The 15,801-nt window shown below is 43.0% G+C and overlaps 1 protein-coding gene across 3 annotated transcripts in view; it reads right to left on the minus strand.

Annotated features, from left to right (window-relative positions):
* LOC147251485 (LIM and calponin homology domains-containing protein 1-like) overlaps window positions 1-15,801 on the minus strand; it is an 85,623-nt gene that overhangs the window by 3,376 nt on the left and 66,446 nt on the right. Inside the window, exons 13-28 of one of the 3 annotated variants that reach the window (XM_086222252.1) lie at window positions 14,102-14,228; window positions 13,638-13,792; window positions 12,689-13,169; window positions 11,278-11,565; window positions 10,628-10,742; window positions 10,112-10,215; window positions 9,524-9,623; window positions 8,728-8,802; window positions 8,106-8,134; window positions 6,584-6,697; window positions 4,276-4,368; window positions 3,481-3,645; window positions 3,214-3,308; window positions 2,114-2,275; window positions 1,467-1,559; window positions 928-1,036 (exon numbers count right to left, since the gene is read on the minus strand). In XM_086222252.1, coding sequence (XP_086078378.1) covers window positions 928-1,036; window positions 1,467-1,559; window positions 2,114-2,275; window positions 3,214-3,308; window positions 3,481-3,645; window positions 4,276-4,368; window positions 6,584-6,697; window positions 8,106-8,134; window positions 8,728-8,802; window positions 9,524-9,623; window positions 10,112-10,215; window positions 10,628-10,742; window positions 11,278-11,565; window positions 12,689-13,169; window positions 13,638-13,792; window positions 14,102-14,228 — 2,305 coding nt within the window. The remainder of the gene's footprint in view (window positions 1-927; window positions 1,037-1,466; window positions 1,560-2,113; window positions 2,276-3,213; window positions 3,309-3,480; window positions 3,646-4,275; window positions 4,369-6,583; window positions 6,698-8,105; window positions 8,135-8,727; window positions 8,803-9,523; window positions 9,624-10,111; window positions 10,216-10,627; window positions 10,743-11,277; window positions 11,566-12,688; window positions 13,170-13,637; window positions 13,793-14,101; window positions 14,229-15,801) is intronic. The other 2 variants (XM_086222253.1, XM_086222254.1) reach the window with 2 other exon arrangements.

A 15,801-nucleotide genomic window follows, 5' to 3' on the forward strand; every position in this document is an offset into this window, starting at 1 on the left:
TAGTTCATAATAAGAAACAAGCAGGATGAGAAGACATCACCAACAGTTCAGGAGGTACTGAGTAGTATAACCAAACATGTATGAGAGGTCAGAGATGTTCCTGTTAACTAATCAACCATTAACAGATGCTATGCTTCGTGATCACAGCACAGGAAAGGAAAAACAGTATCCGCCACACGTCAATCAATGCATGGGGTCGTGTGCGACCCACCACGTCAGCTGTCGGCTATATTTTGCTGAGTGGGCTTTTGTTAGAGATGAGACGGAGAGAGAGCAGCGCGTGATGTGGCTCCTGGGAAGGGACTGCTGTGCCCCTCCACAAACTGAAGACCCAGAGGTACCTGGACGTCTAAATGATGGAGAATCTCCTCCCATCAGACACTAATGCCCCTGACTGGTGGAACGCTGGTCACACCAGTGAGCGAGGAGCTACCTCTACATGTCTGGGACACTGGTACCGCCAGAGCGCCACCTGACTGCACGTCAACATGTTCCACTTGCGTCTTTCCTCTGCTGATCTGTTTATTCATTTGAAACGGTAAACTATTAAATATTCATTCTGTTTAAACATTATTTCATTATCTTTGCATATTAAAATGAACATCTTATAAAGAAAAAAAAAAGTTTTGGTAGTTTAAGTGGTGCGCAGACACTTGGTTCACGAATATTGCGTGAGTCAGTTAATCTCAATGATCAGCTGACGAGCGTCGGCTGTCAGTCAGGAGATGTGGGGTCAATATGGCCGCCTCTTCTAACAGGAAAATTGGATTTCTTTTTCTTGCAAAGAGCATGTCAGACACATCTAATATGTATCTGACAACTGCGCGCGGAGGATCTTCATTTACATCTAAACTCATGATTGCTCCTCATGATGAAACAGGCGATGATCCGGTCTTTCAAGACAAACTCCCTCCTTCCGTCACTAACCTTAAAGCAGTGAATGTGGAAGTAGAGACTGAGGGTCTCGATGATCATTGCAGCCCCCTTCCCTAATGGCTGCCCACAGCTGGAGCACAGCTTCTTCCCACTGACAGACCTACAGCAGAGCAGAGAGATGCAGACGTAATCACACAGAAAAGACTCCTGTAATCTTCCTGGTGTATCATGGTATTTTTTTTGCAGGTTTGTTTGTGCTTCTATCTAGTGTGTGTGTGTGTGTGTGTGTGTGTGTGTTTGCTCTCATCTGTTTTTGTACATGCTGTTCGACCAGAGTTTCACATATTTGCCATTTTTAACATTTTTAATTCTAAAGGATATTTTTAATGAGGTGCAGTGCCGGGAACCAGCACCAGCAATGTTTATAGGCTCTCTGAAAAGAGATTAATTCGACCTCATAACTCTTAGCTTCCATTTTCCTTTCATTGAAATTCCTGGAGGGTCGTTCGTCAACGATATGAGATGAAACGTAGGCAGCGAAGCGGGAAATGACAATGCAGGGATGAAGGGGGCTGTTTGGGATGCGGTACCTGTTGGGCGCTGGAGGCAGGGAGTCTGGATGAAGACATGCTGCAGGGGGCTTTGATGAGTTACAGCCTGTGCTATTATCAACAGGGCCGCTCCTGGAAATGGACATGCAAGATGGCGATGACTCACAGTCTCTATTGGCTGAGACACACCAATCAGACTCTCCGCACAGCTGAGAAGGATTCAAGGATGTTTGGGTGCATCACAAACGGTTATTCTATTGACATGTAGAGTAATTTGTCTCTAAATTTCATCAGCGTTACGATAAATATGTTTTGAAAAGTGTTTTCTCTTGTCGAATCTTGTAGAGACAAAACTATGAGGGGAAAAAGATGTAAAAGGTGCCACCTGCTGGCCAAGACTGGGAGCTAAAGGATTTACTGAGCAACAAAACCTCCTTGTTGTTGTCCTGGTCTGTAAAATACACATTTACGCCTCAGATGAAACGTGCATGAATGAAAGAAAATGACACTTTTTCTAATAAAAGAAAATTAGGAGAAAGGCATGTTTATTCAGAAGGAAAGCATTGCCAGTGTCTATATGTGAAAAAGATATGTAGAGGTACACAAGTGACATTTAAACCTAAATCCTCAAATAAATATGGTGCAGCCTAGACTTAAGACTCTCTTACACACACACACACACACACCTGCGGTCTCCTGCAGGCCGGCCGGGCTTGCTGCCGTCTGCTGTGTGCTCTTGTTGTTTCTTGACTGACGTTGAGGTTTTGCCGGGCGTGGAGGGAAGCTTTTGGCCGTTCTGCAGACTGTGGCCGAGCATCTCTCCCTTGCTGCTGCTCTGACTCACCGAGCTGATGATGTACGGAAATAAAACGCACATCACGAATGTCCCCTGCTGCTCGTGTTGGATCCAAGAGGTCTGCCTCACATTGCTTATTTCACTTTACTTTCACCACTCCCACTGAGAGTAGAAACAGGTTCAAAGATACAAGTTGCACCCTGACAGAACTCAACGTGATGCAACAACTTGCAAAGGCTGTCAGAGACACATGAAGCTGAGAACAAGTCATAACTGCATGGCCATGACATAGCTGCTGCTGGGTCACTGATGAAAGGTTCCTCATTTTAGAAGGTTTCTGCATGTCTCAGGTTTGATTTGAGACTCTTAAAGACTATTATGAATGCAATTTAAGACCAACTGCACTTCCATACTGTGAAAGAAGTGCAAAGGACATGAAGAACAAAACTAACGTATTATATTCATGCACATTCAACATCTGATACTCTTCTCAATACATGTCCTTGAGAAGTTCCAAGTTTTCCACAGGCTTCAAGCCAGATCTCAATGACTACATTTACCAATATTAGGAAAAAAAACACATGAAGTGAAGAGATTCTGATCATAATCATCTAACAGCTATTTTACTAAGGGAGGAGTTGTTCTATAAACACACTGCCATTTTTCATTTTTCTTAGTCTCGTGTCAGAATGCAGTTAAAGAACAGACTGAAATTACTTTATTTTCAATTGCAGCATCTCAACACTCCAATCCAATTTTAAGGCTTGTTAAAACCGCATGTAAAAGCGCTCCATCAAACTAACATTTATTCCACCACTGGGTCTTTCTCACTCTGTGCTCTCTTGTTGCTAATGCGGTTGGTAATAAACCTCAGAGAGACTAAATAAAAAAAATACCAACTGAATAAAGTTCAGACAAAATAGAAACAGGGCTTCATTTCAGCCGTGACAGACAAGGAACTGGTCGTATCCCACGAGTCTGCTCACCAACCTTCTGCCTGTTTTCATGCTGTCGTCAGCGGTGCTGATGTCACTGGTTCTGTCGTTTTCTCTCCGTTTCCATTCCACACTCTCTGTGCTTCCCCTCTGTGCCAACCAATCAGGAGCAGAGAATAGTGAGCTGATCAACCAATCCAAAGACCACCTGCCCAGTCATGTGATTTCAGACAACGGCCATCAAGAGTCTCTTGCTAATCTGATGCAAAATGAAAGCACACACGTAACAAACAAATCATCCATGAGTCAATGAGCCACTCACCGATTGCCTCTCCAGCAGTTCCTGCTTGCGTTCCCAGTCAGCGAGTGAGCGGACGATGGTCTCCTGGGCCTCCGAGGTGGAAGAAAGGTCCCCCCGGCTGGGGGAGGGCAGGGCGGAGGACCGAGGAGTCAGAGGCATCACAGTCTCCTCCAGTATTCTACGCTCCTGCGTGGATCAAACACACACGTACCTTTATTGATGAGTCAGTCCACGAACACACCCTAATCCACTTTGTGTCAGTGAGACATTTCTGTAGCGTCACCACGAAATCGGGTTCTGCTACTTTCTCCACCTGGAGCTCCGAGTCTGTGTGACGCTGCTCTGTTTTGTTCCAATCACACTCAGCATCTTGCCAGTATGACTTTCTTTCCACACACATTCTGTCAACTGAAGGCAGAGCGAGGCCTGTCTTTACGATGTCGGGACACAAATGAGGCCTGACGTCTTTCGTCCGGTACGAGTCAACGGTGCAGCTATGCTAGTTCCATCAGCAGCGAGTAGCGGGGACCAAGCTACAGTAACGTGTTCAAAGTTTAAGAAAAAAAAAGTGTGTAAAACATAATGGTTTTGTGATAGGATCAGAATTCTGAGCTCAAAGTCTGAATCCTGACTTCACTCTCAGTTTGAGACTGACGGGATTCTGATTGACAGGATACCAGACTGGTTTTCATCTATTGTGGCCCCACCCTACTGTTGCACTGGTAATAAAACCAAAGACTTACTGAATATTTTCTTCATGGAAATTGTAGATTAGTGTTGGAATACCACTACCCTGAAGCATCAACATACACCCACCTCCTCGTGGTACTTCCTCTCCTCCTCTGCCACCTCCCTCTGAGCTTTCTCCCACTCCTCCTTCAGCTTCTCCTGCTCCCGCTGGTACTTCTCCTGTTACCGTGGCAACAGACACATGACATGCAGCACAAAGCCTCAACGAACACAGAGACTAAACTATCTTCAGGCGGCAGGAAAGCAGAGCTGATACACAGATACATCTGGCATCAGAAGGCTTTAGTCTATTAGTACATCCTGATTATTTGAACCCAAGAAGGGACTGAGATGTAAAAGCTTCACTTCCAATATAAACCTTCTTCTGAGACCTAATTAAAGGTAGTTCTCTCTCTGTTCTGGCTGAACTCTTGCTCAGATCTTATATTTGCTTGTCAGGGATAAAAAGCAAACCAACAAGAAGCAGTCAGTGCAAACAAAGGGCAAAAGCAGAACATGCAGAACCTGCTGGACTCAGGGTTCCTACACAATCTCCAGTTTCAGGAACTGCATTAAGTTTGTCGTGAATGAATGATGTGTTTTTTCCAATGCAAATCGCTCTGAAACCCTCTGGCTAGTGCTTCATTCTTTCCAGACTTGCATAGGAAGCCTGAGAGCAGACCAGAATAGCAGATCAAAGACTCAAGAGAGAAAGCAGCTCCAGCAGGACAGATGAAAGACCACAGAGACGACGCAGAGTCAACCGGGGAGGCAACAAGCACAATGATGCACCAGACATTCATCCATCTCATCTAAAGCAGTCCTCCAACAAACCAGGGAAATCTGTTCCCACCACTGTTGAGTTAATGAGATTTTTTTCTTAAGACAACACCGTAGATGAGAGCAGCTTATAACAAATGAGTCCTTTGCAGCTTATATGCATAAGTGCCTCTTACTGGCTGAGGAGAGAGAGGGTGATTTGGGCAGCAGCAACAGCAGCAGCCTTGGGCCTCATCTGTGTCTGTGCATGAGATGGAGACATGGAAGGGAGGAAAAACAACTACAGGTTCTTCCACCGCTCAACATCGCCCTCTCGTGGTTGTGGTGTGTATAGAAGCATCTGAAGTGTGTCTTTTGGGTGGGAAGGTTACGCTTTAAACAAATAGGGATGCAAGCTTTGCAAGTAGCAACAAAGGAGCTTGTCAGAGACCGTCACACAGCAGCTGCTGCCACACGCAGGGTTTGGCTGACGAGGCTGGTGAACACTCAAGTGTTCACCGACTGAGTCAAGTGTTTTGGTGCTTTGCATGTCAAAAGGTTGAAAACAGGTTTACCAAAATTATACCTGTAGATGCCAGGGCTTCTTAAATTTTTTTTATAAACATTTGAATTAGAATTTACAAACAACTGCTATGCAGTGAAACAAATCTTTGTTTTGAACCAAATACGGCTTAATATGAACCAAATAACTAAATTCTACACCTCTTATGAGGACATCCTGCCTGCACTGAGCTGAAGCACCTACAATCCTACAAATACACACTTCAAGATAGATTTACTACGACTTCAGAGTCCAGATGAAACAGCAGATGGAACAATTTCCATGTATAACATCAAAGCGAGGTGGGACATAAACTTGGAATGTGATTTTAATGGTAAGTGGGCGTGTCACACTAATATTTGGCTCACACGCGACTTTAAAACTATCTCAGCAGAAACGTTGTACTGCATGATCTGGACTCTCAGTTTCCGATAGTGAAAACATTTTGTCAACCGGCCCGTAACCATGATATTTTACTGAGATTGGAGGAGGCAAACACTTACACTCAGACCAGCGTAGCTAGTTATCAAATGGTGGCCCTGTGCCACAAAAGTTGAAGACTGGTTGATGGGAAATGTCATATTTGGTGGAAATGTGAGAATAAGCTACTCTGTTTTACAGGGAAGAAAATATGATTGGAATTCCAGATACGGATAAAATACGTTTTTTTTCTCCAGCAGAATAGGTGTGTATTTTGATCGGCATGTATCTTAAGAATTAGAGGAACATTTTTCATTCTAAATTAGACATTAAGTCCTATTGAATGTTGACAGCAGACAGCCAGAGTGTATCTGCTGTCCTGTATTTCCCTATGAAAGGTGAGCTTTGTGCTGAGGGTAAACATTAAAATGTAACACCAAGACTACTACGTCCCCAAAATTAAGCCTCATAAGTGTATTTAAATTAAACATTTTTGTAGGGATTTCATTTACTAGAACATTTTCAACTCTGAGAATTAATTTTGCAGCTGAAGGGTAAATTTACAGTTCACCCTGGCCGGGTGGGGCTTGGCTCTACGTGAGGATCTGATCTCGTGGCAGTCTCATGCGTCATGCTCTGCCTCTTACTGTGTACCTGCAGCATGCGCTCCTGCTCTTGCTGCCACCTTTCCTGACGCTTTCGCTCCTCATCCGGGTCCCAAGACCAGCGGTCACCCCGCCTGGCCTGAGGCAACACCGGGACTGACACCTAATAGACCCCCAAACAGACCCACACACACGCACATTAACATGCAATACACACACACACACACACACACACACAAATATTCATGCGCACACTCAGATCCATCCACAAACACTCGTCCGACCAAGAAGCCAGTGACAGAGCCATAGATTGATACGGCCTCAGTAAACACACACACACACACACACCCACACCGATCAACACCAGTACACACAAACATCCACCACAGGAGAGAGAAGGGAAGGGAGGAGACAGAAATAGTTGGTCTACCACAACAGCACTACTCCAATGCTAGCCAAAGGACTCCTACTAAGGAGAGAGAAGACAGAGAAAGAGAGAGGTGAGCTCAAATGAAAACGGAAGCAGACTCGGACGTTGTCTACAGCATCCTCATCTGGCATGCTACAGCAACAGCCCTGTGTCCTGTGAGGTGGAGCTGAGTCGCTGAGTGTCCTGTCACACTGTCAGTTTACAATCTGAGCAAAAAGTGCATCAAAACAAACGCCTGATCTATGGAAATGAATATCAAGTCAACACACAACGCTGTTACCAGCTAAATTGAAATAATTTACACAATACTTTGTATGGTTGCATGTTTAGAAAATATTTGATATTCCTTTCTACAATATGGATGTTAAGTGTTGGAATACCATTGCTAAAAGTTTTACATGAAGTTATAACATACCCTATTTCGTGGTTTTGGTTATCATGTTTTTGTTCATGACTGCCTGGCGTTTTTTTTTTTTTTTTTAAATCTTACCTGAAGAATTTAGTAATCAGTTTTCTTTCTTTTAGTTTTTTCAACTGTCAGAGAAGTTTGAAGGAATAGTCCAGATCATTATTTTCTAAAGTGGACTTGTATTAAGTAGTCATCCACAGGACGGGTGGCATCTTCAGTGGATTTTGGTCATGTTTCATGATATTTTCTCCACCAAATAAACACACCTGAAAAACTCAGTATTGTTTTATACATGCAGGCTGTATTTGTAGCATTTCGTTGCTCTACTTGAACATGTCTTTCTTTTGGCAACAGGTGCACTAACAGAAATATACAATCAACTCATACGTAGGTAGGAACAATTCACATGGTTTAAAATGTAGAGCTAAAGACGGCAAAAGCAAAGTGGTGACATTTTTACTTTTTTTTTTTTTTTATTACACATTTTGCTTATTTTAGGTGCTTGTTTGGTGGTTAAAATACACTGAAGACTCTGCTGAGCTGCTGCCGCCAACGGCTCCCTGCATGGAAGAAGCACCCGGACTGTGGAAGACAACCTCCTACAGTCCAACACCAACTACATATTTAAGGTCAGGTACCCGGGAGATGAGAAGCCAGATGAGAAGCAGTAGAAATGGTCTTTTGAGAGTCTGACCACAAAATGTAACAAAGTCAGATGATGCCTTTACTCACATTGCCGCGGCGATCCTTCTCCATCTCCTCTGTAGAGGAAGTGTGAGAGAAAACCTGAGTTAAAATACAACTTTCATAAACAACCAAACTTAACGGGTCTAAATGTCAATTATGACGCAACATGTGTCCTTTAATGGTGACATGCAAACAGGTGGTAAAACAGTGTGAGGTAAAGATGCTAGGACGACATGAGAAAGACCAGGTGACTGGAAGTCCAGCGAAATCAACAAACCAAATGAAATGATTTAAACAAAAAATAAAAGATGCGAAAGGTATCAAGAATTTGTAGAAAGGTCATGTACACTGAGGCAGACACATGACCGATGGTTCCTTTCTCAAGTTATGTCAGCCACGAATGAGAATTTCCATCAATTGTTATTGGTTTCACAATTTAATTCCAGCCACAACAGCTGGGTGACTGACACCTTCAATGACTGTGCAGCTGTGTCATTGTGCAGAGTTGCAGTATGAATGAGGAAAATCAGAGATACATTTTAACATCTGGGGATGTTAACAACAGATGGGACAAAAGGGCTGTGGCCTGGCCCTTGGGGGAGCGGGAGGGAAACCCTGTGCATTCAGTGCCTCACGGTGAGCTCCACCGATGAATGAAGGGCTTTACCTGGTGGAGTGAAGAACTCCCAGCGTAAATTAGGGCTGCTGGTTGCCAACGGAGACCTGACAGTGTTTGCAAGCTCTACAGCAAAATAAAAATATGTGGGTGGAGCAGAAGCAGGAAAGAAGGGAGGGAGGGGAGATAGACAGATGTCAAGACCAATAGGAATGGACATCGAGAGCACTGGAGAAATCTAAATATGGAGGGTTTTAATCATTCTCTGATACTGCAACATAAAGAATAAGAAAAAACATCTTTAAAACACATCTAAAAGATGTTATAATTCTGATTCACTAAAAGGTTTCTGTACTAAAGCAGAATCTTAATCTGACAGCTAAAGCGGGGTAGTACTTTAATTATACTTTGACAAGGCAATACATTCAAAGCTCTCAGTTTTTGGAATTTTGACAGTGCCCCGAGGACCACAATAGAACAACGCTTTCCAGCTTTATTTTTGTTAAAAAAAATGTGTATGTGAAGCTGGTTTATGCATGTTTCCTTTACAAGCATCAAATAATCCTTCTTCTGGAGTTATGAAAGTGACAAAGGGACTCCGATGTAAAAGAAAAAACAGTAAAAAAATCATTGAGTCAGTGAATAAGAATAGGGACGCAGGGATAGGTTGCTAAACATTGCCGACAGCACTTTAACTGACATTGTGCAGTACAAGAGGAAACAGTCAAGAATGCTAAATTGAAAAATAAGAAAGGAAAAGAGAGCAGGGAGGATACGCTAATTAGAAAACAAGATGTATGAAAAAAGAAGCTGCCAGCTGAGTAGAGAGACTCAGACAATCACGAACCTGTTGTCCTCTCACTCGGTGGCTGATAACCAAACGATCCCGGAGCAGCTAAGCTTGGCAGTTTTTTCTGTGACCTCTCGTGAGAACTGGAGGCGCTGGTCTGGGAGCAGATTTGCAGGATTATCAGTTTCTCTCTTTGTGTATGTTCAATTACCAGTCCTTCCAGAAAAATGTGGAGGTTTTTTTGTGATTGTTGAGGGCAAAAATCCTTTATTATGAAACAGGTTTTCTTAAAAAAAAAAAAAAAAAAGCAATGGAATATGCAGGATACTGATGCAATTTCATGCAATGATATTGCAGGAATTTGCAAAAACTGTAGTAAATTGCAAAAACTACAGTTTGATGAATAAGACTTTAAAGTGACATTTTGGCGACGTCAATCCAAGGATTGTACAAGCCCCGCATATTCCGTGCATTTTTCGTGGAAACTGGCGATTTATGCGACGAAAGTGCAGCGTCTGAAACAAAATGCGGACCCCACATAAATGTTCGGGCTTTGGCCGATTATGTGTTGAATTACGCGATCCCATAATCGCGTTTTTCTGGAGGGACTGAATTCCAGACGTCTGTATGGTCTGGCAGTCTCACCTGTGAGGTTACTGACTGACTTCTCTCTGTGGTGACCACTGACTGCTCAAGGCTGGAGGTCTTTTGATTTGATGGTACAATCTTCTCTGGTTTTTGTTTGGTTTCTGAAAATACACAAACAACAGTGTATCATACTGATCATGACACAATTCAAGCCACAGGAAATGGAGATTGAAAAAATGAATAAATAAACTGCAGTTTACCTCTCAAACATAAAAACATAACTTTTTAGATGCATTTCTTCTCACACTTTCAAAGAATTATATACAGTTGCACTAAGAAAAGAGTTTATTTTGGCATATTTTAGATTTTTCTCATGATCTATGGATAAAGCCTGTTATGAACTGGGTCACAATGCATTTGTAAAAATTCAGAGTTTCGAAAATACTTTTACACTAAAAGTAAGATCAAATCATCTATTTTATTTCTTTAAATCCGAAGGCAAGTTACAGTAATTCAGGACACACACTAATGCAATTCAAGTTGTAACCACAAGAGGTCAGCATAGCCACATACCAGAGATGCTTGCAGATGGCATTTGTTGATTTAGGGCTTTAGGGTTTTCCTCCTCTGGAGCAGCTGCTGGCCTTCCTTCACTCTTCCCCAAGCGTTCTTCTGGCTTCTGAAGTTCCTACAGGAGCACAAATTCTTAAAATTATATCAAAGAAGCCTTGAATCTAAAGGAAAACTTTACAGATCAAGAGGCATTTTCATGCAAAAAGTCAAGTTCATGTCGAAAATGAAACGACAAAATATAAAGAGCAGATCAGTTAGGTGAATGACTTGCAAAGACACATTTCATGCTACATTCTGCAGATGTCAGCTGTAGTCAGCAGTGCTATGTTTAAGCTTACACACAAAAAGAAGGAAGGTGTCTTTAAACAGAAAACAAATTTGACAATTAATCCAAATGTAGTTTCCTGCTGTAGTGTTGTGGCTTTATACCAGCGAGCTGAAATTCAGCAACAGCCAAGATGCTAATTAACTCACCGTGCATCAGCAAAACTCTAGACACTGAATAGTGATCTGGTTCACATACTGTCAATTTCATGATTTTTTTTTCTTTTATCATGTGTCAGTTTTCTGAATTTCACTTTAAATTCAATTAAATCTAATATTTCCCTTGCATATTAACACAGTGTCTAGTAGACGAATAGAATCCTGACCTTTGGCAGTGAGGTGGGTCGGCTCGGTGGCGTTGAATGCTCGATTACTGTCTCGTCTGTGCCTTCTGGTGTCTCTTTGGCCTGTGTTGACGCTGGGCTTGCTCCTCCAAGGGAAGTGTGTGCACTGTGTGTGGGCGAGGCTTCTGACGAGGGAGCATCTACAGCACTGTAGCTGGTTTTAGAAGAGGAAGGTTCAAATCGAGGAGGAGAGTCCCTCCCTTGACTCTCAGGCGTGGTGGGAGCGTCATCACTTCCTACGTCGCCGTTGACTCGTAGCAAACCATCCGCCTGGTCAGAGAAGAACAAGTTATTCAGTGTTCATCTCAAGATGGTTTATAACAAATAATTTATTAAAGAACAAAACAAATAGCATTAAAAATATTAAGAGCAGTAACATGCATGAAAAAGATTTTATTTTTAATTTTACCAACCTAGTACTAATATCTGGAGGAAATATTTGCTTGAATGTCTGTTCAAACTAAATGGTTATAACTCAGAAAACACTCAGTTAGAAACCTCACACACAAGAACCCACTGCCCTCATTTGCGGTCATTACGAGCCACTTCTCCCTGTCCGTTATTAGCTATTCATCGAGCCCCTAAAACCATCCAGGCCTCCATGACAAAGAAGCACTAATATATGTGTGAGGAGCTCCTAGCGAGCGGTAACTTAAGACACAGTGGTGAAGATGGGTGAATGCCGGCTCTCAGTGCGTCCCCCTCCACCTCCACCGTCTCATCCCTCTCCTAGCACCCTGTGTGGGCCCTCTTTGTCTACTGGAAGCCCACTCCACATTAAGAGGGCCCTACTTGTCAACTTCTTAAGTCAATAGGGAACAGAGGGCTCTATTCAAAGCTGGGCTCAGCTCAGACTCCTGACAAGACATTCCAGAAAAGAACTCTGCTACATTTAGTCTGGTAATAACTGCCCACCGCACCAAAACACAAGATCTCATGTTGAATATTCCCATTTGGCATTTTTTTCCAGAGGGAAAGGAAATAGATCCTGTCAAGAGCACTTTGAGCTAAATTGAAACATGACTTGCTTCCTCTGGGAGGGGAAGTCTTGTGTGTGCCTAGAAACCAGTCGGCTCATCACCATGGCAGTTCGGCGGCATTCTAATGTAAATGTAGAAGGGAGCTGGAGGGGAATTTACCCGCCAGCCTGCCAGGAGGGCAGCCAAGATGGGGAAGTAACCACATGTAAAGTGGTCAGGACCTCAATTGTGCCCACTGCAGACCTGCTGTGGTTAAAGCTACACTGAAGACACATCAGCATGATGTCTATTTTCTCTTGGACCCACACTGACGGTGCAGTATTCCAAAATGTCTTTCAGCACTGAGGAACCATGTTCATGTTTGGCAACTCTCTCTGTTGAGACAAGGACATGTGCTTCTGAGTCAAACTCACCTTGCTGGGCCATGGTTCCACTGCTGTGGGCCGGGACTGGATATAAGGCTTGGGCATCAGCAAAGGCACTGGTTTGGGCGACAGAGCTCGGTTGGATGGTGGTTCTGAAGAGCGAGAGCGAATCTGTGGTCGCTGGTGTGAGGAAGAGTCTTTGGGAAACTCTTCAATTCGTGCTTCGAATGTCGACGTGAACTTAGGAGCTGGGGCGGAGTGCTGTCGTAGGTATCTCATGGGCCCGTTGGGGTCCATGTCAGTGGGTTCAGGGGTGGATGGTGAGGAGGAAAGAGAGAGGGGGAAGGATGAGTAGGGGAAGGAGGGATCTGCAGAAATACTCCGGTCCAGGAGCTTAGGCAGCTGCAGGCGTTCCAGCACTGCTTCGCTGATGGAGAAACGCTGGGCGTAACGTTGGAGAACAGCAGATGCCTCCTCCGGGGTTTTGGCTCTCCGGTAAGCTGCCCGCAGCTCTTCCTCACGCCGCTCCCTGCCAAACAGATGGAATGAGATAGAGATGGGATGAGATAGAGATGGGATGAAGAAAAAAGGCTGTGTAAAACTGATATGGCACAGTTTGATTTTAGTGAAAGGGGCTCCTAAAAGGTACTTTAGTGGGTTTGTTCATGGCTTCCAGTTGTTTGTCTTTCTAGGACACATACACAATGGCTGACAGAGCAAACAGAGCAATGGTTTCACTCCCCTCCCACAACCCACTGATCAAGGTTCATAGAGCCCTTTTTAAATTAAAGAAAAACAAAATTAAAGCACTTTGCAAAAACTTTCAAGGTCCCTTCACCAAAACTATCAGAGTCTCGAAGCTTGTATCACCCACATCATTCCGCTGAACGTTGTTGTGGTGCTGACAGTGTTTTCACCTTCACGCCCTCTAACTGGGGTCAAAGTAAAACTCAACATCTCCCATCTGTTACTAAATGCATGACTAGCTTTAACCCACTTGTCTTGCACAATCTCTCTGTAGGTTTTGATGCTTCTCCTCTGGGTGGAAAAGGTGCCTCCTGACATCAACTGCTCCATCATCTTCCTCTCTTCCTCCTTCTTGATCAGGTCCTGGGAAATACTCCGCCTCCGATTTTTCCATCGGGCTAGGTCCTGGCAAACACACAGACACGCACGTGTTTAAAAACCCTGCTGCCCGCAGGGTGACAGGAGACAAAGAACAAGGTAACCGTATTCACAAATTCTGGCTTTGCTTTACGTGCTAAAGCTCTTCAAGCACTTTCCTGCCCTCAGACCATACCATGACATGATAGAATTGGGACGTAATTGATGGCAGAAGTACAAATTTAGAATATAAGCGTCGCCTCGCGTCATCAAAACTAACTGGCTAAGAAAAGTAATAAAATGCACAAAGAAATAAAAGCACATTCTGAAACCTGAAGTTAACTGGGAGAAACTCACGTCCTGCCAGTGATCCTCATCTTCCTTCATCCTGTTGTACTGGTTGTGCATCAGTTCATGACGTACTTGACTGTGTGGCTGCAGCATGGCTTCCTCCTCCCCACGCATGTCAATCATACTCACACTCCTGCAAGACGGAAGGACAGAGACATGAAAATGGGGTTAATGCAAAAATGTGGTGATGACACTGCATATATTTTTTGAAAATATTTTTAAGTTCGTCTTTTTAATTTTTTTTATACTGCTGCTCCACAACACACGTATATAAGCATCTACCAGTTCACATGACATTTGTTTGTTTGATACAGTCCCGAGAAAAGTGACGTTACAGTGACAATGTTTAAGGCTCAAATCCTCTGAAGCTAAGAAGTGGTAAATAATAATTATAATAAGAATAAGAATTAAAAAAAATATCAATGCACTGAGAGGATAATCTCTCTTGATCCGATACACCACCAAAATATATCATTTTAGTGTCACAGGAGGCAGAAACATTTTCCCACATTTTCGCAATCAAACATTATTAGATTCCAAGGAAAACAGAAGAATCCGTAACCACAAGTACTGACACCAAACTGTCAGGCCTTCAATAAAACTTGTTTAATGTTTAAGCGCTGGAAAAGTGCGTCTTCAAGGACGACTTCAGGCTGATACAGTGGGCTCATGTATTAACAATCAATGAAACAATCACATACTCTATGTCACCTTCATAAAATCAAAGCCTATGGATTATTCACGGTCTCAACAGGAAAAGTATTCAATTAAGACAGAGACTGCATTGGAAAAGCTGTACTGAACATTTAGGGCTGTGGTTATCAAGATTTAAACAACATTCTGGATTGAGAACATGCAAGGGTACACTGAGAAACAACAACAATGGTTATAGCAGCACATGGATGATTAGGAAAGCTTTAACAATAGCTCAGACAGCAATGATAAGGCATTCATTTTCAGAATATAGGAAGAGAAGTTATTTGGAAATGTACGGTTTGAAATTTCAGAACTCATCTGCTATGTCTGATGTCTTAGCTGCGTTTGAAAGCAGAATGTCTTTATAGAGATTATACAGTTTGAAGTGGATGAGCAGAGTGCGAAGAAACTGATAAATCAATAAAAAAACAAAAATGTCGTGAATGAAGAGTGGCTACATACATACAGCTATGTAGTAGCTACATCTGCTCTATTTGTAAAGTATCAGGGGACAACTTTTACTGCAACGTGCCACTATAAAATAAAATCAGTTTAAGAGACTGAGTGACAAAGATGAAAACTTTCTGGGTCGATCGGTGTTCAGTCAAGCGAATGTCTTATGACAACCAGTGTTAGCTGCTTCAAGCAAAGTAACTCAAGGAATGTTTTTCCAATCACAAGATGATTGACATGCAACATGATTAAAAACATGGGTAATCTGTTTCTCCAGATTAAACAATTGTAACACACATGGATCAGAGCCATCCCTTCTTAACGAGTCATCGCCCTTGCCTCAGACAACGAAGCAAAGTCCCATGAAAGATGTGGTTATCTACCTGTTCTGCAGGGTGGAGGGGTCGGGCAGAGGGAGGACGGTTAAAGTCATTTTACACAGAATACACAGCTGCCAGAAGCTGTGAGATCGTATGTCCACGACACAGCCACGTCTGCATGCGTTACTGATTGAAGACGTACAGTGGTGAGACGCATTTAGAAATATAGTCTTAGTA

This window comes from Aulostomus chinensis, chromosome 13, assembly GCF_037954235.1.
Source record: "Aulostomus chinensis isolate RoL2024-O1b breed Wild chromosome 13, RoL_Achi_v1.0, whole genome shotgun sequence".
Lineage (NCBI taxonomy): Eukaryota > Metazoa > Chordata > Actinopteri > Syngnathiformes > Aulostomidae > Aulostomus > Aulostomus chinensis.